The sequence below is a fragment of the Crassostrea angulata genome, chromosome 8 (assembly GCF_025612915.1).
Source record: "Crassostrea angulata isolate pt1a10 chromosome 8, ASM2561291v2, whole genome shotgun sequence".
NCBI lineage: Eukaryota > Metazoa > Mollusca > Bivalvia > Ostreida > Ostreidae > Magallana > Magallana angulata.
In genome coordinates this window covers 51,800,091-51,826,248 of record NC_069118.1, presented here as the reverse complement: position 1 = coordinate 51,826,248, position 26,158 = coordinate 51,800,091, and the positions used below count along the sequence as shown (strand labels likewise).

The following is a 26,158-nucleotide window of genomic DNA, read 5'->3' as shown; positions in this document are numbered from 1 at the left end:
AGAGATTTCAAAATCATGGATACGCAGATACGCAGATGTGAAAAGTCTAAATCAGTTTACGAGATCATGCGCAGATCCAGGAATATATCAAAGCTGAAGAACAGTATTTCTTTAATGTCGACCCTAGTATGTAATTAATGCACTGTTGATTGTCAATACACGCAAGAAACATGTATATGTACCCCACTTTTGACGGTATAAACAATAAAGTAAACACAATTCGCCGCTCCATTGAACAAAAATCGCCGTTATCATCGCTGCTCCAATGAATACATATCGCTGTTGTTAGATTTCAATTCAGTCTTAATTTTTAAAATTCATTTTTTGGAAAATTTAATAGGGCGGAAATCGCATCTGCCGCCCATGCTCCAACATCCTTGAATTACCAGTGACTAGTATATGTATAACATTTACTAGGTGCTATAATTTGATAGAAAAACGACATTCAAAGAACGGCCCAGGTCGGCTTGACCCTCTCCCTCTTCATCATCTACATTATTGCCAGATCAGATAGTCTTGTAGATAAATCATCAAAAATTTTGTTTTTATATACAAATATAACTAATTCGTCCAAGCAAATAGCTAATTCGTTCAAACAAATAGCTAATTAGTCCGAACAAATTCTAATTAGTCCGAACGAATAACTTATTCGTCCGAACAAATAACTTATTCGTCCGAACAAATACATGTAACTTATTTGTCCGAACAAATCTTAATTTGTTCGAACAAATCGTAATTCGTCCAAACAAATAACTTATTCGTCCGAACAAAAAGCCAAGTCGTCCATACAAATAGCTAATTCGTCCGAACAAATAGCTAATTCGTCCGAACAAATCCTAATTCGTCTCAACAAACAAGATTTTTTTTATCTGGCCCTTTCAAGCCGCCGTAGTAAAGTGACTTTTTGAGAAAAAAATCACTTTACGTTAGTTTTGTTTCTTCTACACATATACATCGATATTCTAAACATTTGTTGTATTGTTGTATAATTTGTGTTCATTTTAGGAGCAACTGTGTCAAGAGTACCTACTATAGTAAATTTTAAATAGATAATAAACACTGATCAAACATATTAAATAAAGATATTTCCAAAAGCGTTGATAAGGAGTTCGGGCTCATTTGAGGGGTTTATATCCTCCTTGATTTGATCACATGAACTTAGCAACACGCGCGATATGTACAGGAACTTTTTATATATATTTATAACAAGCGTCTGAGGGCTTCTATCATATCTAAATGAGTCCATTTAGCTCACTAGAACTTTTGTCATTTTTAAAAATATTCACAACAATATTGTGGTGAATGGTGGGCCCTTATCGTCCTTTTCTTTAAAGTGTACATCAAACGAATTACAGGGCAGTGCAGGAGACCAATAGGACTATTATTTCCAGGTATCAAATCTGGACTGTACGGGTACCACCTGGTACCACCTGGTGGTTCCAAAGGGTTTATACGTGTATCTCCCTTGATTGTAATCACAAGATGCATTTATATTTCTTCTTCTTCAGGCGATCTTTTCTGTTTCCGAAATTGTCAATGCTTCTACAAATTATTGATGCATTAATCATCTTGATAATAATTGAAGTATGTTGATGATAAAGTAAAATACATTTTCTGTTTGAGTACTCTCATTACTTTGAAGATGTTCCTTATCGGTCTTCTACTGGTTCATGGATGCTGTAAGTGGCCGCTAACTTCAGCATGATTATAAGGACTAACAATGGAATAAAGTTTTCATAATTTTGGTTTCATCATTAATTCTGGGTTATGCACTTGCATACACAGTACTTTATTGTAGGGGAAAATCGTCATTCAGAATGCAAGTATAATTCATGAACAATATCGAGTCTACTCTTTCATCGCCAAAAAACAGAATTTTGTTTTATAGTGTCTTGTATCTCAATTATTTTAATGTGTTGTCTCTCATAATAATGAAAAACATGTAAATGTAACTCGTTAAGTTGACAACCATACTCCGATACAATACGTCAGTATCTTGTTTTTTCTATTTTCTAAGATATACCCCTTCTTTCACTTTAAGTTTCTTTGAATATGCATTTTAATTTCTTTTACTTTTCAGTAACTGCAGTAACAATTACAATATTGTAAAGACTATTTCACAAAAAATAAAACAAAATAAATAAAAAATTATACTGGAAAACTTTAATCTAAACCTAAAAGGGGGTCATTATTCTACAGGGGTCACTTTCATTAGGTAGAGTGTGCTCATTTTAATGAAAATGACACTTATTCTTCAGGCAAAAGGGTCATTTTTCTACGTATATTGTAGAATAATGATCGGGGGTCATTTTTTCCTAGGTATGACAATGACCCGGGGGGGGGGGGGGGCGTCATTCTTCTACGTCGAAAAATGACCCCTGGTCATTTTTATACGGGGGTCATTATTCTACTGTACACCGGCAAGGCGACCTAGCCAGCTCTAATGCGGTCGTACTGCGTTGGTGTTTCGGTGCCATGTCTTTAATGCCGGCGAAGCGACGGGCGTCTGGATTTAGCGTGCTGCTGACGAAAACAAGACTGTCACCAAGTGGTAAAATCGAAGGTATTTTGAAACGGGCTCTAACAAATGAGTATTCATGATATATATATATATATATATATATATATATATATATATATATATATATACACACACACACACACACACACACACACACACACACACACACACACACACACACACACACACATTTCAATATGTAATGTTAACTGACAAAAGTTGATTAAAAAACATAATAAACATTTGTTTGTGTTATATATTTAAACTTTTTTATGCCATTAATGATATCAATTCAGAAATGAACAAAGCTTGGGACAACATGCATTGACAACATATTCCGGAAATAACATGAAATGTACAATATAAAGTGTCCAATTATCTCAATAAAATTATACCTGGAGAAAATATAGGCTTCAATCTTAAGAAATGTTTAGCATCGATATTTTCTCAATTCATTTTTTTCTGCAAGATTTCAAACATGAAAACACAAAAAGCATGTATGGATTGTACGAATAGGTGAAATAATTCAGTACAAAATAACAGTTTCTCAAATGAATGGTGAAAAGCTCTGTTTTCTTTACAAATAAAAAAAAATGTACAACAATATCAGGGAGACGACAGAGTACAAGGCAAAACAGCATAACAAAAGCTATAAAATGCATCTTTTTATGAACTTGACCTTTAGTTGCAGATTTTTTAATGGCTGCCATCTTTTTTAAATGCATCGATATTATAATAATGACGGATAAAACAAGATAAAGTATCACAATAATTGTTGAAGCCATCTCTAAAGCTAGACCAATGTTTTGATCTTTGACTCCAAAGGCTGAATAGACAGAAACGTAAATGACCGCAAATACAAAGCTTAAGATCCATGATGTGAGCGACCCAAGGGAGACTACTGTGACGGTTAGATATCGTCTGCTGTCTAAGGGATGGACTACAAGCAAATATCTAACGGCACACAGTAACAAGACATGGCTGGGTGAATTGAGATAAACGGTGTTAACGATGATTTCAAAAAGGTTGGCGTAGGTAGATGCATTTTGATGACGTAAAAATGTCCAAACATTTGTAAAATATTGGAAAGAAACTGTAATTAATCCAAAGAAATCTGACACTGCCAAGCATTTAATTACAACAAATGTCGGTGTATGAAGTTTTGATTGGTACGAGATGATGACAATGGTAACGATATTTCCAATGCCTCCCAAAACAGCAATGACTGCACAAATAACGTTAATAATATCCACTTGGGTAGGAAACTGGAAGTGGAAGTCATGAGAACTGTTATCCAACAGAAATGGTTTTCTTCCGTCAACATTTGTAACGTTATCAAGGTCATGAGAATGATTGTATACAGTGGTGTTCATGACTCTTGCTCTTTCTATTTCTACGCTGTATCGTTAACGTTGCGAATTAATGCCAACAATGACTTGGTGATCGGATCACAAGCTGCAATATTCAAGTGTCTGTATAGTCTGAAAATAGTTTTGCTTAAAAAGTTAATTTTGAAAATAATAGTAAAAAGATAGATAGATAGATAGATAGATAGATAGATAGATAGATAGATAGATAGATAGATAGATAGATAGATAGATAGGAGGACAGGTAGATCAGTATTTTAAACATACCGACAGATGAGGATATAGTCTTTTTGAAATATTTCGTGTACTTACTTAATATATAATGTCTCCCACAACCTCAGTTTATTTTGTGATGAAGAGCATGTTCCAATGACAAAGCCCGTTTACTTCACTCCTCAGCACAAAAACACATCATTTTATATACATGCATCGCTTACAACTTTTAAACATGGTTAACATAGAACAATTGATAGAGGAAAGTTAAGGTTGTGTTATTGTAGAAAGTGAGAGCGCGGGTTTTAGTTGTTTACATTTTCCGGACGATATTCAAGTGATGAGATACAAAAAAAAACATTGTTCAAGAAAACTAGGATTTTCTCCCTTCCTTATATAAAACTTAAGAAACAATCGTACCATTGAACTAATATTTATAGGCCTATAAGACGAACAAATAAACAGCTAAAATCTGATGATTTTTAGTGGTATTTATTTTTGGTGCACATTCCAAATTACAGACAATTATAAAGAAAAGATTCCATTTCATATTTTTCTTAAGCACGTTGCAAAAAAAAAAATTCCAACATTTCTTTTCTTTCCCCTTTGCGTTAACATTCTTCTTCTATTTTTGTGTGTTCCTACTCTAATTAACAATCTTGCAAAACTTTAAGCAGCCTGGGTAGTCAACAAATGTACCATCCGACCTCTCCTAAACTTCGAGATATGATTTCTTAAGATATTTTTAAACTCTTATTTATTAGTAAAGAAAAATTCCTAATATTTAAGCTTTAAAATTTGAATATTTTCCGATATCTTTATATTAACAGATTAAGTTCTTCTTTTAAAGAAGATAAATATTGTCTTCAAATGGTCAGAACCACCCCTCCCCCTTAAAGAAGCAAAGGGTAACTTATTTCATTTAGAAGTGTTGATCATACTAGACTCCGAATTATTTTAACAAAACCTTGAACTTTAAGTAGCATGTAACTATCTTTTTCTTGCGTCAAAACAAGTTAAAAATCACGCTGTTTTCAAGTGAAATATACACAGATTGCGTAGTCTTAGCCCAAAAGCCAGACAAATCTTGCCGACTTCATTGAACCATGGCTGAGTCGCTAGCAATGAAATAGCTACGTCAAATTGCTGTTTTACACAACTTCTCAAATTCCAAGCTCCTGTTAAAATCTAGCGTGTTCAGCTCAACTGAGTGAAAGATCAAGTGAGCTTTTATGGTCACTTTTTGTCTGGCGTTCGTCTGTCTGCCTGTCTGTAAACTTCTTACATTTTCGACTTTTTCTCTAGAACCACTGGACCGATTTCAATTTTACCTGGCACAAAGCATATTTAGGTGAAGGAAATTCAATTTCGTAAAAATGAAGGGCCATGCCCTCGTTCAAGAGGAAATACTTAAAAATTATTGAAATTTTGAAGATATTCTAAACATTTTCTTCTCAAAAATCATTTGGCCGGAAAAGCTGACAATCGAGTCTAAGCATCCTCAGGTAGTGTTGATTCAAGTTTGTTAAAATCATGGTCCCCGGGAATAGGATGGGGCCATAATGGGGGATCAGGTTTTACCCAAGAATAAATAGAAACAATCTTTAAATTTTTCTCAAAAACCATTTGGCCAGAAAACTTTAAACTATTGTGGAAGCGTCCTTCAGTAATGTAGAATGATTTACTTCTGTTCATATCATGGTCCCCGGGAGTTGGGTGGGCCACAATAAAGGGGGGGGGGGATAATATTCTACATAGGAATACTGTGGAATCATTAAATTTTGTGGGGGCCAATTTTCGTGGATGACTTAAATTTTACAGGTTCGTGGGGACGTAACTTCGTGTATTCATATATATATCTACAAAAGGGAATATGACTTTATTACCCTAATTCATCAATTCGTGAAGGATGTTATTTCATGGATGAGAGGTACCCACGAATTCCACGAAAAATAAGCCACCACGAAATCTAATGATTTCACAGTATATAAAAACAATCTTTAAATCAAAGGCCGGAACGGCCACAAAGGCGTCGAGCTGACATTTTTTTTTCTTTTATATAGAATGATACCAATAATTTGAATTTCTGTACTAATAGTCATATCAAATGATATTAGACTTAGAATAGAAAGTATTTGAATTATGTTTTCTGCTGCTTTAAAAACAAAAATTGGTATATTTTCTTATAAAATAGGTAGTGGTGCTTTTTTAATACAATAACTCATCATAATTGCAAAAATCGAAGAAATTTCAAAGTTCAAAAATAATTTGTTTTTTTCTGCTTCAAGCAGTCTTTGAACAACTTTCATAGGTTCATAATTTGAATACATTAACAGTGTGTCCCTAATTATAATAATAAAACATACATTTATTTATTTCAATTCCCGTTTGAAACAAGATTTCCTATGGTATGGTTGTTTACAAACAAATCCACAACATGTGCTATCTATAATGCTCGACCAAACTAACTGCATTATCGAGTTTACTTTTTGCAACGAAATTACTAGATACGTTTATCGCTTACATTTATTTTGGAGACCGAGCCCGATAACAAATAAATTTACATCTAAAATGTTATTTCTATCGGGCACAGTCTCCAATTAAAATGTAAGCGATAAACTAAAATAATAAATAGTGAATCTTTACACTTAGGCCTGATTGTATTCATCCGCCATTTCTTGATTAAGCAAATTTATTCTTATGCAATGAGTTGTCAATCACCAGGGAGGCAAAGTTGGGTTTTTTGTACACAATTTAGTTGAATAAATGGAAAAAAAAATCTTGTAATACGTTTAATACTTTTAGGAACTTATTTCTTATGCGCATTTAAAAGGCGGTGCAGCGCGTGAATTTTTGGACGATTGCCAATCCAGACGATCGCTAGAAGGCTGCCGAGCATTAGCTCGACGCCTTAAAAACTTCTCAAAAACCATTAGCCAGAAAAACTGGAACTTGTGTGGAAGCATCCTCACGTTGTGTATATTCATATTCAAGTTAGAATCCAGGTATATTGGGGCAACAATGGGGTAGCAAATTTTAACAGATGACGATATAGAAAAAAAAATTAGAAAAACGTTCAGCCACTTGTGTTAAAGCGCAGGGTTGCAGATTAACGTATGATCAAACTATGATTTTCTTACGAAAAGTAGGGCCATAAAAGGGGGATTTTTAAATGGGAATAAAGAAAAATCTCCTCACAAATACTAAAACGAAAAAGGGCTCTTTGTATTTACCATTAAAATATGAAGGTGAAAATGGGCAGATTTATTTAATCTTTGTGCAAGATTTACCACATTTAATGTACTTAATTGTCAAGATATTTTGACTTTTACACCGTTATGCTGATTTGATCAAATATATGGCTATTGTTGCTCAGGTGAGCAATGTGGTCCCGGGCCCCTTGTTTGCGGAATGCAGCTTCCGTTTGATCAAGTACATGAGTCACCAAATATCAAACATAGGTACATTAAAAAAAGCTCTAAATCAAATCCACCCTTACCTCTTAAAATCGTTTTCCGCAAAATATTGTACATGCCAAAGAAAAAGCCTAACCAGTATTCTAAATGAATTTTTGGTCTATGCATGTCTGACAACGTGTTCTGCATCTGAATGTGTTTTTACCATTGAATCTTGGAAACATATTGAAAGAAAATGAACCAAGTCTGTCATACTGGTGAGAGAATCGGTAATTTATTAGAACTAAGTTATACATAATACTAATGGTAAAAAAAAGTAATCGAGACAATGCCATCAACAAAATAAATTCTTAATAATAATCATTATTAAATAAGACTTCATGACACTGTCGACAATATCTGAATAAATACTGCTTCATGGAGAAAAGCTATAAATAATTTTACAACTACTTTGTACAACCATTTTATGCCTTGCAAGCTGTATTTCCTTACATGTAAAACCTCTCTTACTTACATGCAAAAAGTTTTGACAACCTTTAACACACACTCACACACAAAGCATTTTATAGATATTTACTACAAAAAACTTTCTTTTCATACAAATTTTAAATTATTTAGACTTAAGGTTCTATTTTATGTCTTAAATATTGTTTATATACGGGAACATATTCGCCCCGTCATATTTTCGCCCCTTTCGTTCTTGTTCTCAGTGGGCGTATTTAAGACTGAGCAACAATTTGCAAATCACTGTGTTAATTAGAAAAAAGTTTTAATCCTAATCTGTATCTGGGATTTTCAAAAGGGGGGAAGTGGGGTGGGGTTAGGGGCACGAAACTGTTTGCAACTGTAGATTGGTGAAAAATAAAAGGGGCAAAAATAATCCTGTATACAGGACTACATTTTACACAATAACAAAGTGGTAATGACTTGTATATCACATAATATAATGTACACATACAAAGTTGGTACTGTCATTCTTAAAGACCAAAAAAATGTATTATCAAAGAGATTCAGGATGAAAGTAAACACTGAAAAATATTCAACTTTGTCATACATAACTAATAACCAATGAATATTCATGAAATAAAAATGAATATTAATGAAGCAAAGTAAAAATAGCTCAGCAAACAGAATACTGCCCAACATTAAGATTGTAAACAGAAAAATTTTAAGTATTTTTGACAATCAATTAATGACCATAAATTAATAAATAACATGAAATAATTATATTAAGAAATTCTTAAATAATAATACATTTCGAGATCAAAAGCTTGGTAATTTCTTTTAGATAAATCTTAGACAGAATGTAATTTATATTTCACAAACAAACATGTTTATAAATACAATGTAAGTATTCAATCTAAGATAAGACAAGATCTCATCTTAAAGTATCACAATAAATCAATGATATTACAGATAACTCTTTCATACAAATCATGAACAGCAGTGATATTGGACTGAACAAAAACTGTTGTAACGCTGCTAGGTCATTCTACAGACTAAATGTTATTGACAATCTTCCTGATATTTTTGTGAATGAACTAGTCCAACTCTTCAACCTGGTAACTATTTCATGAACAATCATTTTCTTACATTTCATTATGAGCTAGACCAAATTAAGAAGTTTTTTCAGTGAGCTACATATAGGCTTGCTTAATCATCACTTCCTGTTAGCTCCTTAAGTGTGGAAGTTGCTCGAAACACTCGTTACAAAATTTCAGCTGCCAAATCTTCCCTGCATATTGGTCAAATTTGTCTTTGCCCATGAGATCCACTAGTTGTGGCTTTAGGAGAAAAAAGAAATCAAAATTAGATAGCTTAAGAGCAGGAATTCCACATTTGATGACTTATACATTAAAAAGAGACAGATATTAAAGTATGGTGTACTATGGTACATATACATCTTGCTTTTATTTACAAGCGGTACATTACAATCCATTTTAAATATTTCTCCATTTCAAGACAATCAGTGACTTGAAGGTTGTTTTGAATATGTTTTACAGATCTGTGCACAGGTTATTTAATATAGAAAATGGTAGTCAAGAGCTTGTGTGTTAAATTGCACCATTTCTTTTGCTTCATAGTGAATGCACACTGCAGACCAAATTAAATGAAATTGATATTATCTTTAATCATTTGTAAACAGCATCCATTAAATTTTTCATGAGAGACACCTTCATATTAGTGTTATGGCCGAGGCTCGATGGTTAATTATAACAAATTCACCATTGCAACAGATATACCAAAAGTTTTAAGATATGATTTCTTTAGCAACATGTATTATTAAACTGTTATTTAACAAAGAAAAAATCCATATATTTTACCTTAAAATTTTGGGTATTTTCCTATATTTTTATATATATAGAACTCTCCTTTTAAAGGAGACCAATACAGTCTAAAATGGCCACTACCACCAAGCCCTCTTAAATGATGATTTAATTAATACTGAATAATCAGAGGAATCTAGAGAAAGACAATTACATGCACTCCAAATGCAATCTGACAATTTTGTATAGATCTGTCACAGATCCCTTCCAATATATACCCAGCAAATACTGTAAAATAACTTTTATTTATTCACAACTTCATTTCATAATTTACTTCATATTTGTTGGCAACCAAGCCTTCTCAAAACCCATGTTGTTATAACAACCAAATAACAAGGAATAGCTTGGGACAAAAAATATTTAGGAAAAGACGGTCTCTCGCAAACTTGGTGAAAATTTCTTGCACACTTATAAAAGTTGCTTTACAGTATACTGACTGATCAGATTGGTTAACTAACTGACCTATGAACTCTGTTGTCACCCAATTACAAAATGTTTGATATAAAGAAGATTTGAAAGAAAGACAGATTGCATATTCTTTTCAGGTTATCTCACTTATATTAAACATGATCGACACTTCTTGTTGGGTTCAGATCTAGACCTTTTCTGAAGATTCATGGATCCATTAGGTTCAGTGAGGGATTTTATCATGCCTGCACCTTTTATCAACTTGACATAAGACAGAACATTTACTAATAAAAAAAACCCTACAAAAAAGCACTTCACTCAAAATGAAACCCATTATACACCAGCTTAAGTGACCTTATTTTATCCTGAATTATCTTATTAATAAATAATCTTAGCGGTTTGTCACTACACATACCAGGTTACCATTTCATCAGTTAATTTCTACTAACTGCCAAAACCAGGGGTAAGTCTTATCAGTTAATATAGATCAGGATTTCAACAGTCAGAAATTCCATCTGATAGTTACAATCATTGTAATGTCCCATAACAGATTGACAAAGGACAAAAAAGACAGACCAGAAACATGGTGCCCCCAAAATATGGGAAACAAAAACGGGAGAGAGGTCAGAAGTTTAAAAAATACTAAATAAAGAAAAAGAGTGATTTTAAAACCAAAAGTTGCATGAATATTAGCACTCAATGAAAATTATGTGCTGCTTTTAAAATCATGACATTTACAGGTGGATAAAAAATTACAACAAATGTATACACAAGTTATTTACCAAAACTTTCTCTGCAACCTAGAATTTTAAATGCAGATTTGGTTTAAATATCCTACCTTTACCTTTAAAATTATAATTATTCATAATGGTCATGATAATCAAAAATGGTTTCTGCACTATTTGCGAATGCAGATTGGACCGGCCTGTTTGTATATGTTCTCTGATCCATTTCCTACTAACGCTAGCAAGGTATTGTTATACCATCTTAAATATGTTACTACTATCTGTATTCATTTGCTACACATACTTATAAAATTAAAATATTTTCCTACAGCAACCAGAATTAAACTTAAGGCTGTTTCGGCAATATGTTTTTATCAAACACCCAAGTTTTCCTACCCCCCCCCCCCCCCCCTTTAAAGAAAATTTAAACAAAATAGCATTCTGTTATAGTAAAAGTGGAGTCCTTTTATTCTCTTTTCATTAATCTTTTCCTTATCTTTAATTTTCATAATTCAGTACCTTACAAGTTTTTCAAACAATTCACTCAAAAGAAAGCATTAAAACAATATTGAAGGTTGCAAATATTGCAATAAGTTACATTCAGTCTTATATTTAGAACATCATGAAATCTTTAAGGACAGAAATAGTAAATAGAAAGCTGATTCTGAAATCTCTCACCTCTAACTCATCATCTTCAATGTTTGAGAGGATTTCAAAGGCTTTGTGTAGGACTTCGAACCCCACTCCTCGAACACAGTCCCTAGATAAACAGAAAGAAAAAAATCTTTATCACACTACTCCTCTTGAGTATATTATCTTAGCATGACACATGATTAATTATATGACCACATATGTATGAAATCAGATCTTTTGAACAAATTTGGACTGTTTTCAAAAGAAAGTTTATCAATATCACTACTAACATTTTGTTGTTTATTTAATCTAACAGACTTTCATAATCTCTAGCTGATAAATTCGAAATAAATTTGTTTTATTAAAATGCAAATATGCAATGTCTTCTACATATAATCCCCATGAAAGGTACGAGTAATCCAATCTATTATAGAATCTGCAAACAAAAATCCTTTTTTTTTCACATTTATTTATAATTGTATGAATACAAAAATATTTTAGCTACCTAAAACAAAAATCAATCATTATATCCATTGGCAAGTTGAGTCAAGAGATATATACCTGCATATAAACCATTTTAGCACATTGCACATGGTGCTGCAACATTATACCTGGCTAACACTATAACATGAGCAATCAAAACTCATTGTCCAACTAAGTAACATGAAATTTGTATTTTGTAAGTACCAGTATAAAGTAGAAATGTGATAAACTACGTACGTATGAAGTATTTGTATTCTGGTTGTCAATCTGTCAGCATTACATAATGTCTCTACACCTGAAAAGAAATTCATTCATTCTTTATTAAGGATGACACTGTCAATTTTTTTTTTCAATACAAAAGTGTAGAAATGGTTCTTATATCTCAAAGTCTAAATAAGATCATATTGGTATGCAAAATCTTTAATATATATATTTTCAATCATTATTCTCAATTTATCTACATCTTGCCTGATTTTTTACACATTTTTCACAAGCTTATGTTAAGCAGTAAACCATTCCATTACTGTAAAAGCACATATTTTCCTTGGGTCAAAATTTCGTTGTTTTTAAACCAAATAAGATTTTGTTGGCATTTAATTTCACCATTTTGTAATCTCTATGTAATCATTAATACTTGAAGTAAAAATTTGTCATGGATTTAATTTCGTTGATTTATACTGCCAACGAAAATAATGAAATTAAATCCTCAACAAATATTTCTGCTTCTACAGTATTAAATACTAGGCAGTGTTGCACTTCTTTACACTAACTAAGCACTCCTACACTTTTACTGGCCAGTAAGGCCCTCTTACACATTTACTTGGGAGTGAAGCACTCTAAGCCCTTGCTACCAAGCCAATACTAACTGGAGACTGAAGCATCTCAAACAATTGTAAGGCAGTAAAGAACCTCCAATATTTACAAGGTAGAGGGCCCTGCTATACATTTAATAGGCAGCAAAGGACTCCTTACACTTATTAGACAGTGAGGCACTCCTACACAGTTACTAGGTATTTTCACACTCTTATAAACTTTCTATATATTAAGTACCGTAGTAAGGAACTCCTACATACTTACTAGACAGTGTAATGTAACAATCCTTTACACTAACAAGACAATTTTAACTCCTTATTAGGCAATGTAACACTCCTGCACACTTAGTAAAGCATTCCTATACACCTACTAGACAGTAATTATTAGAACACTCCTATACATTTACTAGGCAATGTAGCTTACCTTTACACTAATATAAATCTCCCATACACTTACTAGGCAGTGTGACTATTCTACACAATTAACAGAGCATTCCTAAACACTTTTTAGGCAGTAATTAAAGCACTCTTATATATTTACTGGGCAATGTTATTTACTTTTACACTAACTAGACAATGTTATACTTCTATACACTTACTATGCAGCAAAAGCATTCCTAAACACTTACTTGGCAATATTTAAAGCTTACTTATACTAACTAGACAACATGAAACTCCTTCACACTTACTGGGCAGTGAGGCACTCCTGTGTATGTCAGCGTCGGACGGCTTGGTCGGCTGACTGACGCGGCGATGACTTTTGACCTCTTTGACCTCATCATCCTCCTCAGACTTGTCATCATCTTCTTTGTTCATTTTCAAGGTTGTGTCAAGAAGTGAAATAAAGTTGTTCATTTCCTTATTTTCTCTGAAAAGAAAAAAAATAACTTTGTTGATCTTTCTGACTATGTCATTCCTGAAATTCTTTGGGTTTTTTGCTACATTTAATTTAGAGTTGGTCTACAATTAATTCCAAATATAACTTGCTATGTTACCCATATATTTACAATTTTTTTAAATATTGTTAATATATGGTAAGGACTTTAATTTAAGAATTGTCAATAAACAATTGATCACATTTAAACATCGATCATCATCAAACCACCATGAACAACACAAAGCATTAGTTGTATAAATAAATATATACCTGTGTTTCTCTCTCTCCTTCTTGAAATCCTCGTTTTCTTTCAGCGTCTCTTCCTCTGAGCTGGAGCTGTCTTTGATTGATGGCTGCCGTACTCTCTTGGAATTTGATTTCGACATCTTAGGCCCATACTGTATATACAACAAAAACGATCAAACTCATGGCAGATTTTACTTGTCCTACACTTCAATTCCCCTTATTCCTCTATATCTAGATTCTTTTCTTTAACATCTGAAGGTCTTAAGCAGTTCAATGTCATGTAAATGAAGTTTAACTTTGAACCATTTTTACACTAATTATATTTCATATTTCTGTTAAATTGAGTGCAAATTCAGCAGATCGTGAATTTCAAAAAAATATTTCAATCATGTTATAAATTATCTGGACCTAGAGGGAAGTGGAATTTAGAGTTAAATAAAGGGGGATAATTACTGTAGATTTATACCAATATAAGTTAAATATTTATTCAAGGAAAAGGAGGAAAAACAAAAACAGTCTCAGACTAGGCTTAAATATGATTGAAATTGTTAAAATAAATTGACCATAAATCATTTGAAAGTCAAAAAGTGAGTGCATCAATGTTATTTCATTGAATTTGAAGGGTGTGACAGTTACTGTACTATGGCCTCCGATCAGATATGGTATATTAAAATATATCACCATAAATCAAATCATTCACCATTCACACAGTGAAACAACAATACGTAATGATGATGTTGAATTAAATTGCAAAACATTTACATGGTGAAAGCTAGAAGAGTTGAAATTAATATAACCTGTCCTTCTGATTTTTTTAAATGCATGTAGTCACTTCAAATTTGAAATCAATCAATTTGAAAACAAAATCCAACAAAACTCCAATTTTAGCACAAAGCAGTGAGTCTGATGTATCACACAGCAAAAACACCCAGCCATTAAAACCAGATCATGTGACCAGGTCATGTGATTGTAGGTATATTTAATGGCACCAATCCAATGTCTTACAGATTCCGACTCCCAGATATCGACGTCCCCGCGAGGGGTGTAACTATTCTCGCGGTACGGCTTACTGTAATACTCATTTCTGGGCGTCCTGGCTGAGTGCGGAGAATTGAACTCGTTCCAGTGGTGATAAGCCTGTCACAGTTTTAAAGTACTCAATCAGATGCCATTGATAAACATTTTTAGGAGGAATATTTTTGACGTAAAATGAGTACAAAGTCATGTTATTCAAACTTGTATGGTATATGAAACAATTGATGTCCCTCTACTTTCAATAAGTTATTAATAAGTGTAATGGACCTGTATCCATCCATTAAACTAACAATACATCTAGTTTATGTGCAAACTCTTTGAAAAATAAAAATGGCTATAACCTTTAACTGAAATATATATATTAAAATGATGCAAAACTTCCACTTCTTCTATGAGTCATTCATATAATCATAATTTCACAATCCCATTTCTTTAACTTTGCTGAAAATAGGCCAATATATGCATTCACCAATTACTGTTAGTATAATACTTTTAATACTATCTAATATATACTGTAGCCTTACACCAAAATCATCTAGCTGTTTCAATGTCTGCACCAGAAGCAGACAAGACCTTGAAATGTTAATATCTTCAACATAATGACATAATGAAACATTTGTGCCACAGCTTTATGCCAAAGCCAATTAAAAGCGGAACCTATACATAAAATTATATCTTGTAAATGTCTTCTGAGCACGGAAAATAGAAATACCCTTTTCCACATCACACCCTGTTTTAGTTGAATACAGGTGCAAAGATATTCTTAAAACTCTTAAATTCAATGCAACTCTGCAAAAAAAATTCAACAATTTTCCCTCCACCAAGCAACAGCACTTTATCAAATCAAAACTGTTACGGTATCAATTATTTGCAAACAAGAAAAACTGCATTCAAATTTAGACACAATGGTATCTATAAAAGTTTAATCCAGAAGGTAATTTTTCCGTTACAATTTCTTCTCACTGAATTCTACAATAAATACCTTCAGCTACTAAACAGGTATCTCAAAACTCACCACGCTTTTCTCAGCCTTTGTGACTCGCTCAGATTCGTGACGAGATGGGGCCTTCAGATGAATGCGAGCAGAGTTAGGTCTCTCTAGGGCTAACAATTACAAAGTACATGTACCAAGTTAAATTAAAAAATAAAAAACAGCTATCGTTCCATTCCTTATCATTATGCAATACATGAATATGTAACAACTGACTCCAATGTCATTGAAAGGTGTTTTACTGCATTATCAAGTTTTAAAAATAATGATCCCAGGCCTATAAATCACTGTTATTTTTCAACAGAATTTATATCAAAACAGCACTTACATTAACTTAATGTGTAAAAATTTCGATGTGAAATTTTATTTTTTACCCATATGAGCTCATTTTTAAAATCTGCGTGTAGCAGGTACAAATACTTACATGATCCTGCAGGGTTTTTCTCTCGTCGTCTCTGCCGTGCAGAAAGATTTGGTTCCTAAAAAAAAACAACAAAATCAAAGGTCATAAAGCTTATTTCAAACAATGAAAATCTTAACTAATTAAACAGAAAAACAAGCACAATATTCAACAGTTATTTCTTCCTGTTCTTAAATCATTTATGGCTATTATCATGATACATGTAGTTAAAACTTATGTAAAGCAAGGCATTTTTTTTGTTAATCAAAAGAACATACACTCAGGCTTATAATCTAATATGATGATAGTATGCCATTGAAGTAAGTCTAGGAATCTTAGTATAATATCCTTCAGTTACAGAGCTCAATGCACCTGAAGCTCCAAAAATCCAGGTACTCCACACCACTGGGAAAAGTTTTACATACATGCCTAAACTTATCTATTGAATCTTTAGAGATATGAGTTTGACTTGAAAATGACAGCAAAAAAGGTCAAATTTGGTAGGGGGGATCAGCTATACAAATCTATGGCTATATATTCAATATATAAACAAAAATTCCTGCTGCATTCGAACCCTGCGGGTCAGCAGATCACAGCTCTAAGACAGCCAACTGAGGCAATACAAACAGTTTTACAATGGGTAAAAATCACCAACTTCTGACACACTGTCATACAAATTCAAAATTCAAAGCCAGTAACAGAGTGTCAAGAACTTGAGTCTAAGTGACAAACATGTTTGAAATTCTAAGACTATAGGTCTTTCAATCAGTCGCTGGACTCTCTAACTTACCCTGGGCGTTTCCATGTCACATGACTCGTCTTTAGAGCTAGAAGTGCTGGACGACTTGTTGTTTTCCACCAGCTTGTCCTCATAACTAGGTCGCCTCACCGGGATTCCTGCGCTTTCACTGACCTTGGGGGGCGTAGGCAGGGGTCGGGGGTTACTGACTGGCTTTGGCTGTAAAGGTCAAAGACACATTCCAATACAGTGAAATATGGTTAAAGTGAACAAACTTACTTTAAATAAATGCTTACAACTCAGTTAGTTTCCTTCCCCTTATCTTATAAATACACATTTTATTAAAGTAATTGTAAAAAAAAATTCAGATAAAAGAAAAAAAATGTTATTAACAAGTTAAAATTGCTTGTCTCTGGCACTTTTCTTTATATATACTTTTTACAGTAATTTTCAAAATCATTGCTTTCAAATTGAAACATAGTTTCTGTATTGTTCTCTTATCAAATACCTTACTTCAATTTTGTTTTTTTTTATCTGGGGTATGTATTTTCAATTGAAATTTTTCATACTTGAGGGGAGTTTTCTGGAAAATTTGAACTTGAGCAAAATTGGTGTCAGATCAATGTGCTTCCAGTTGACCTTGCAGAGAATGTAAAATTGAGAGATAACCTAGTTTTCCTGAAAATCTAATTTCATCTAACAAACACACACATAGAAAATCAGCACAAAGTTGTGAAAAAATATGTGTTCAATTTGCATGACAATTAGCTAAGAAATATCATATTCTACAGATGTAAGGGCAAGAAAAACACAACAGATCCTTATACAAGTATCTTATTAAAACAGCAATCCTAAATACCATTCAATTACAATGCATTAGGCCAAAATAAAATTATTGTTTGTTTGGAGTTACCTCCTATCTCACTGAAATCCCCCCCCCCCCCCCCCCCCCCCCCCCCCGCTGAGGAAATTTTATTAGCAAAACATAAAGAACTTTATTTCATTTTTGTACCAATTCTCTATTGGTTAAACTTCAAATCTGAAAAAAAAAAAAAAAATTCACTCCCTTTCTCCCGAGTCTGGGAACCTCTAGGCGGCAATTCAAAACAAACATTTTTTTAAGGATGGCCTTAGAGATACCTCCCTCTGTCTGAGAGTGAATTTCTTCTGTTAATTTTAAACATTATTTTACCAGTACCAATAATCTTTTTTTTTCTTGGGATCCATATGAAACACATGATAGTTATACAAGCACTTTGCATTTTCTACCTACAATTTCATTTACATTTTTTATGAGCATTAAAGCTTTTACAAAATTCCCACTTCTAAAGTTAAGATTTTGTTCATCTGCATAATGATATCATTTTTATTTTATTTGTAAGAAATTTAAATCTAAAAGTACAGAGAATGGAGTAAAGTTTGTCTAAAGCATGACCACTGTAAGCTGCTGCCTTCACTAACACACATCCAAGCTCACAACATATTGAGCAAAAAGAAATGCTCCTTAAGTTCTACAAGGCACACACAGCGTTTAATCCTGTTAATTCACTTACTCTTCCATGGCTTACCGATTCACCACTGCCTTCTAGTGTGTCCTGTGATACAATATTTATGATAATTGATGACATTTGTTTTGTTTCCTGACCCTCTTATGCAGATTGACAATACTATCAAAAAGCTTAATTCAATAACCCAATATCATTACATTGTTCAAATGCCCAAAAATCAGTATTCACCAATACCTCTTAAATTAGAATTACACTTTTAAGAAACAATTTGCCGAATTTCAAAAATCATGAAGCAAATTCAAAAAGCTTATACATGGTACCACATTATTGGGTTTTTACCCTAATAAGCCCCACCCACACTTTGTTAATGAAAAGAAGAATGTGCTTGTAGTGTGCCGGGTTTCTGAAAGCTTACCAAATTACTTCCCTTTGTGACTCGAGGAGATAGATTGCTCTCCCTTGGAGTATATACCTGGTCAAAGAATTTCTTACAGGCTTCAGAGAGCATTATATAATTATAATCTTTTATTCGAGGTATTTTTTCAGATCAATCATAATTGCCTTCTGTTGTTCAATCGCTGTTGACATTTTTTTTCTTTTGTAATATATTGTAAAGTCTGCCAAACCATTAATTCATTTGAAAAATGAAAAAAATATAGTAACAGTTTTACTGTTTACTTGACATGTGTACTTAAACATGTTAAAACTGCATTAGCAACAGCAAGGCCTTTCCCACTGCTTGAGTGATTCCAAAAATACTAACCTTAAATATTATATGCCTGTCCTATATATTTTCAAAACATGTCAATCTAAATAATCCAAACAATGAATGTACTACACTGTACAGTCACTCTATATCCTTTTACATACACTGCAGATATAAATGTGTCATTTAAATGAGTCTGCATCAAATAAATTCAGCATTTTTTTGGTGCACATCCTGTTTTTTTTTGTTATTGGGTTTTTTTCTTCAAATTGATGCATTTAGTTCATCAACTCAATTTAAACAGTTCATTTTCTGTGACTGAGAGGAAAAAATGCTGTCTTGAACAATGTGTTTGTGCAAACATGTTTTATTTTTTCTAAGGCTATCAGAGAATAATCCTAAAAATTTCTTTTTTCTTTTTAAAGAAAAGCATAGTTACCAGAACTTGATTTATTATACACTTGAAAAAAAAATATGATTGATAATTTGACTAAAGGAAGAGATGAATAAGATAGATGAACTCATCGATCAATATATATTAGTAAATCATATCAATTAAAGTTAGATACTTTGTATTTTTTCATTTTTGCGTGATCTTGCCCGTCACTTACTTTTCTAAACACATCATTTTTGGCATAAGAACTTGAAGATGAGCTCGAGTCTGATCGAGCACTGAGATTTGGTTCAGATCTCACACTGTGAAGCGAGTCTGTGTCGCTGTCCCGAGCCGGCCTCCTCAACACGTTCTTTTTCTTTTTGGGGGAGTTCCTTCCTCCTGCTGAGTCCCTGTCATACTTCCTTGGAGGAGACTGAGACTCCGACTTCTGTCAACAGACATTGGTTATTTTTAGTTTAATTTATTTGACAATGTATTTTTCAATATTTCTTTTAAAAGTAATTCAAAGTGACACTTGTTTTTTCTAAAGAGGCATATATTTTTTTCCCCAGAAAATGATATATCAATATGTTATAAGTATTTGAATTAATTTTGAAACAAAACTTGAAATGATATGATAAAACTGTAGTTAAAAATATTTTTATTAGGTTTTCTCTATACCATAATCACATTCTACACTTTTAAATCCACAAAACGATTTCCCCCTTAGAAATTATGAATTTATCAATAAAATATGTTGATAAAAATCATTATGGTCATCTTATATAATCTAGGTTCAGTCAGAGAACCAGAAAAACAAGTATTCCTTTTAAAGGAATTATCAGCATGTGATATTATTGGTCAGTTTTATGCATTACATGCAATAAACATGATATATAGGATATATTGCACCGTTTAGGTGATTTCCGAAATAGCAAAGAATGAATAAACTTTACTTTTAGTGGGTACTTCCTATTAAAATTCTTATGCATGCAAAGAAAAACATGTCATTGATTTAAACCATTATGTAACTGTATAAATGTTTTAATCAAGGCAAACACATAAGAATTAAATGTGTTTTAGTTATAATTAAATATTTACCTGAAGCTGTCACTGCGAAATAAACAAAGTACTGCGAGGCGCAATGCATGCACAAATACATATACTAAAATTTGCCAGATGCCTAATATGGACACAACTATGATCGGTCAAAGCCGATGACATAAATATTCATTTGGGCCAGATTCAGTGCTACAAGCACCCACCTCCTTGGCAGTGTTGGCCTTGACCGTGTCCTCGGAGCTGGTGGATGACTCCAGGTTCCTGTGGTGGTTGTCACTGATCACTTTATCCTCTACGATGGGGAACAGATCCTGCTTGGCTCCGTCGGAAGGTTTACGTGCGTGGCCTTTCTTCCGCAAAATGGCTGGCTGAGGAACTGACTGAAAAACCATGAACTTGTCTTTAGTTTTTTTTTCCAGTTTCATTTTTCAATTCAATATACATAATTTTATATTATATACAAAATTTCTTCCTTGCCAAAATTTAGATGTTATCTTTTATTCAAAGAAACTGCATCCAATACTTCATAAGTTAATCACATCTATTTGCTTTTGCACTATCTGTGCTGCCTGATTATCTGCTGTATATTACAGCATACAGGAATATTATGGCCCTGAGTGTATATGTCTAACAGTCAACCTGTTAACATCCAAAACTTGATAATTTTTTGCATTGTTAGACAGTTAGTTGAAAGCTTGTGTGCCACCTAGATGTCCTTACTTAGTATACCTGCACACTGTCTCTGCAATAAGTTTCATTGCTATTTAAATTAATATTTATTTGTGCAATTAATTTCTGACAGTGTGTGTGCTGTCAGCTTGGGTGCTACTTGTATATCATTGTGCACTGTCTGATAACATGTTGACAGCTTGTCATGTTGATTAAAATGTTCTCATACACTGTACCTGTGCACTTTTTCTGCAATAATATTCACTGCAGCTGATTTATTTCATGTATTTGTGCAGTGCATTCCTGTGTGCTATCAGCTTGTACTGTACAATATAACATGCATATAATGAAATAAAAATCATATCTGGTACCTGTGCACTGTCTGTGCAGTCAGTATCATAATTTATATCAGTGCACTATCTGACAGTGTGCTGTCAGCTTGTGTGCTATTAAACATGCATACATACCCCTGCACTGTCTGTGCAGTCAGTGTCATATATCTGTGCTCTCTGTGACAGTGTGCTTTCAACTTGTGTGCTATTCAGCAAGCATGTACCTGTGCACTGTCTGTGCAGTCAGAATTAATATATCAGTGCACTATCTGACAATGTGCTTAAATCAGCTTGTGTGCTATTTAACAAGCATGTACCTGTGCACTGTCTGTGCTATCAGCTCCATCTGGTTCGGGAACATGAACCTTCATCTTACTGGCCGAGTTGTTGTTTACATTAGAGCCCTCACTGGAGGGGAGGGGGGCTGGGGGACGGTTAGAGGGGGCAGTTTTAGGTCGAAGTCGTTGGGCTGTCCCAGGACGACTAGCACTGGATGGACGGCTAAAATAAAATAGATAATTAAACTTTTCAGAATTTAAATGTCTATTAAGAGTATTTCAATGTTACATGTATATGGCTAAGAAAAGAGAGAGAGAGAGAGAGAGAGAGAGAGAGAGAGAGAGTACAGTCAAAATCATTTAGATATCTGACCTTTTCTTGGTTTCTTCTAAAAATATTGAGATGTTCTTTTTGATATAAGGGTCCCTGAGAATGCGATTGACTGAGGGTCGTTTCTCTGGTTCCTGGTGCAGCATGTTCTTTATGATCTGAATCAGTTCGGGGCTGTACTGTTTGGGCATCAGAGGCATCTACACGAAGAAGGTATCACAGAAACATTACTGGCAAACAATGTACATGGCAAGGTTTCTTTATTCACTAAAAATTCACAATTCATTACTAGAAAAAATATTTGAATTTTTGATTTTACTTAATATTCAATTGTAAAGTCATAAAAAGGTTGTTTACATTTAATTTAATTTTTTTTTAGAGTAAAGAGCATTTAGATGTAGCATTATCATATAACAACTGATAACTGTTATTATGGATTGAAACTGAATATGAAGCGCTTTTAAACTTTAAACAAATGCTTTCTTACCTTTCCTTTCAAAATCTTGTACACCAAGGAGTTCATGTCTTTCGCATTAAAAGCATGCTTTAGGGTTGCCATTTCATAAACACAGCATCCTAATGCCCACACATCAGACTGTTTAAAAGAATACAATAAACTATAACAACCCTCTCCAAATGAATTCAATTATTGACCAACTTTCAATGGTGGCCATTTATACCTTAAACTTTTTAAATGACCTTGAAATATATGAATCATTTCTAATTTGAATGCATAAAATTACTTTAAAAGTTATAAGTTCTCAAAATGTGAACAGAAGGACAAAAGCTATATGATATAAAATTAACTATACATGTACTATATACCATGTAGAAGTACCACACTAATTTTCTATGCCATGTACGCTAAATAGAAAATAAGGGGTAAATATGGGATCTCTTGAGCTAAGGAACAATGAAAAGTAGGGTAGGTGCTTTAACTGGTTCCTACATTTATTCAAAACCACACACTAACCTTGTGGTTGTATGGTTTGTTGGAGAAGAGCTCAGGACTCATGTAGTAGGGTGTCCCTATCAGTGTGGTGGCCATGTCACTGGACGACTCCAGTACTCTACAAATAAACACACATAGATATCATCAGTAGGTCTTAGTCATACAAGTCCATATTAAATGTCACTGGATGACTCCAGTATACTACAGATAAAGATACAAAGATATCATCAGTAAGTCTTAGTCATACCAGTCCATATTAAATGTCACTGGACAACTACGGCACACTACAAATAAACACATAGATATATTCATCGGTAGGTCTTAGTCATACAAGTCCATATTAAATGTCACTGGATGACTCCAGCATACTACAGATAAAGATACAAAGATATCATCAGTAGGTCTTAGTCATACAAGTCCATATTAAATGTCACTGGATGACGCCAGCACACTACAGATAAAGATATAAAGATATCATCAGTAAGTCTTAGTCATACAAGCCCATAATGTCACTGGACGACTCAAGCACTCTACAGATAAAGATACAAAACTGTCAAAGATCAGCAGTTAGCTAAAGTCATACATGTCCACAATGTAAAAGGACACAAAGAGAGAGAGAAGGACAAAGTAAAATACAAAGAAAGTCATAGTTTCATAATCAGTCAAGTGAAATATCAACTCTTTCATTCATTCTTCAGTTCTTAATATTGAAATTTAAAATTTTTGCAGTCTTAGTTGTCAAAAATAAGAAGAGTACTGATAAAAACTGAAGTTTTTACTGGCATAATTTTAATAACCAACTTCTAATCCAACATTTCATTTTAATATTTAAAATCATATCTGCAAAAAAAATTCAATACACTTACCGTGCAATTCCCAAGTCTCCCACTTTAATTATTTTACTTTTAGTTAAAAATATATTTTGGGTCTTTAAATCTCTGTGCAAAATGTTTCTTTCATGCATGTACTGAAAAATAAATCACAAAAACATTAACTTAATATACAATTCTTTTTTTTCAAAAACACTTTATATTATTATAACAGTGTTTAAACAAAATAAATCCAAATAGAGAAACAAATGTAACCTCTGAATGTGATCAGCCTTGACAAAAACATCTAATGGCCATGAATACAGCAAAACTCGGCTATAACGAAGTCACTGGGACCTAAAAAATTACTTCGTTATATCCGTAATTCATTATAACCGTTTAAGAAATTCATTAAATTTACAAAATTGGGGATCCAAGATGACTTCGCTATATCCGTGTATTCGCAATATCCGTATTCGTACTAAACAAGTTTTACTGTAACCAGTAATTTTCAAATTAGGGAATGTTTGATAAAAGTCATATGATAGTCACATGAATTTTCAAACAAAGAGGAAACAAGTTTTAGCAATAATATTGTATACCTGCAGTGCCATAGCTATCTGCACAAACCACTCCACCACCTGTCGTTCCTCGAGAGGCACCCCTTTCTGCTCCTTCAGTTTGGTGTACAGATCCCCACCCTCACAAAACTGCATTGCAATGTGGAGGTAGCCATCTTTCCCTTGGAAGGAATCCTTATAGGTGACAATGTTGGGATGCTTTAGTTTGGATAAGAGCTTAGCTTCCTGTTCCGCCGCATGTTGCTCACGCTTGGACGCTTTCTTTAAGTTAATTCTCTTTAACACATACTAAATTCAAACAAAAGAACAAGTGATAATTGTCATAGCCTATATTGTACAGGTAAATAATTCAAAATATATGTTTGTGTTGCTTAAAACTACAAGTATGGACACATTGCTTAATTATTTAAATTTTCATTTTAAGGTATAGAGTTGAATTATTTTTTAACTTATTTCATAACTAAGTGTTTCTAACACATCATTTGAATAGTTTCACCATCATTTCATATTCAATAAGACAAACAAGCAAAGTTATAATTAAAATTCATTTCCTTCTTTAACATGTCAAAAGCTTTTTTCATGAAGTGTGTTATATTTTATAAATCATTTTTCAATTTGATGTCACACGTGATTAACAAATTCAATCAATGTAAATAGTATATATACAATCCGCTCTTAAATTTCCCTTTTCTTATACAAATTTAGCTGAACATTCTGAATGAATTGAACATGTGCAAAATGTCTTACTTTCTTGTTGTCATATGCTTATAAAAATGTACCTGTTTTCTGTCCTTCTTATGTCTCTGAAGTGTGACTTCGCCATAACTACCCTTCCCAATCTGCCTTATGAACTCAAACTGGTCCAACCCAGCCATTATGTCTCATTCGTATTAAAAACATTCAATTATCTCCAGTCTTATTTTCTCTGTTCTTCATCTTATCTCCGTCAAAACAGTTGACATGATTACATATTTACAATGTACATGCTTACTTTATCACATCGAAGATAGCGAAAAGAAAAAAAAAAGAGTAGATCAACTATTTACATCCTTCTGTATCACCTGGATAACTATCTTAGGTCTTGAAAATCATTGAAGACATATGCAATATATTTACAATATCGGTGACACAATGTCAAAATGGAATTCCACAGCGTAACGACATTCACAATTGTGTATTGTTTGCATACAGTTACGAGTTATTCTTAGATTTCAAATAAATTCGATTTGTCAATAAGTACACTGTATCTTAAATGTTATAAATAACATGATATCTTGCAAAATCATAGATACTATTATTAGTTGCATGTGTAATCATGGAAAAAGCTTTCTTCACGACTGCAAGCACGGAAATGACAAATA

General features: G+C 33.1%; 2 protein-coding genes across 7 annotated transcripts; both read right to left on the bottom strand.

The window, feature by feature from the left end:
• Positions 1-2,783: 2,783 nt before the first annotated feature.
• Positions 2,784-4,589, bottom strand: LOC128161343 (somatostatin receptor type 1-like). Of its 2 annotated transcripts, none has more exons than XM_052824618.1 (2): positions 4,201-4,589; positions 2,784-4,002 (listed from the first exon to the last, which is right to left on the bottom strand). In XM_052824618.1, exon 2 carries the CDS (start codon positions 3,892-3,894, stop codon positions 2,974-2,976), a length of 921 nt encoding a protein of 306 aa, XP_052680578.1. In that variant the 5' UTR covers positions 3,895-4,002; positions 4,201-4,589; the 3' UTR covers positions 2,784-2,973. The 2 variants fall into 2 exon arrangements, with proteins under 2 accessions (XP_052680578.1, XP_052680579.1); XM_052824619.1 differs by having other exon boundaries at positions 2,784-3,976.
• Positions 4,590-7,771: 3,182 nt separating this feature from the next.
• Positions 7,772-26,135, bottom strand: LOC128161325 (serine/threonine-protein kinase Nek4-like). Of its 5 annotated transcripts, XM_052824586.1 has the most exons (20): positions 25,577-26,135; positions 24,819-25,085; positions 24,274-24,374; positions 23,429-23,525; positions 22,943-23,050; positions 22,498-22,655; positions 22,164-22,347; positions 21,049-21,225; positions 20,019-20,231; positions 18,747-18,788; positions 17,245-17,412; positions 16,479-16,533; positions 16,079-16,167; positions 15,034-15,165; positions 14,053-14,180; positions 13,595-13,773; positions 12,331-12,388; positions 11,656-11,737; positions 11,035-11,052; positions 7,772-9,301 (listed from the first exon to the last, which is right to left on the bottom strand). In XM_052824586.1, the coding sequence occupies exons 1-20, from the start codon at positions 25,670-25,672 to the stop codon at positions 9,188-9,190; spliced, it is 2,466 nt and encodes an 821-aa protein (XP_052680546.1). In that variant the 5' UTR covers positions 25,673-26,135; the 3' UTR covers positions 7,772-9,187. The 5 variants fall into 5 exon arrangements, with proteins under 5 accessions (XP_052680546.1, XP_052680547.1, XP_052680552.1 ...); XM_052824587.1 differs by lacking the exon at positions 11,035-11,052 and having other exon boundaries at positions 25,577-26,133; XM_052824592.1 differs by lacking the exon at positions 15,034-15,165 and having other exon boundaries at positions 25,577-26,133.
• Between the last annotated feature and the right edge of the window lie 23 nt (positions 26,136-26,158).

Coding starts and splice junctions, on each gene's coding strand:
- LOC128161325 (XM_052824586.1), bottom strand. CDS start 25,672: ATGGCTGGGTTGGACCAGTTTGAGTTCATAAGGCAGATTGGGAAGGGT. Junction 22,656..22,942: donor ACAAGATTTTGAAAGGAAAG/GTAAGAAAGCAT, acceptor TTCTTCGTGTAG/ATGCCTCTGATGCCCAAACA. Junction 17,413..18,746: donor AATCGGTAAGCCATGGAAGA/GTAAGTGAATTA, acceptor TGACCTTTACAG/CCAAAGCCAGTCAGTAACCC.
- LOC128161343 (XM_052824618.1), bottom strand. CDS start 3,894: ATGAACACCACTGTATACAATCATTCTCATGACCTTGATAACGTTACA.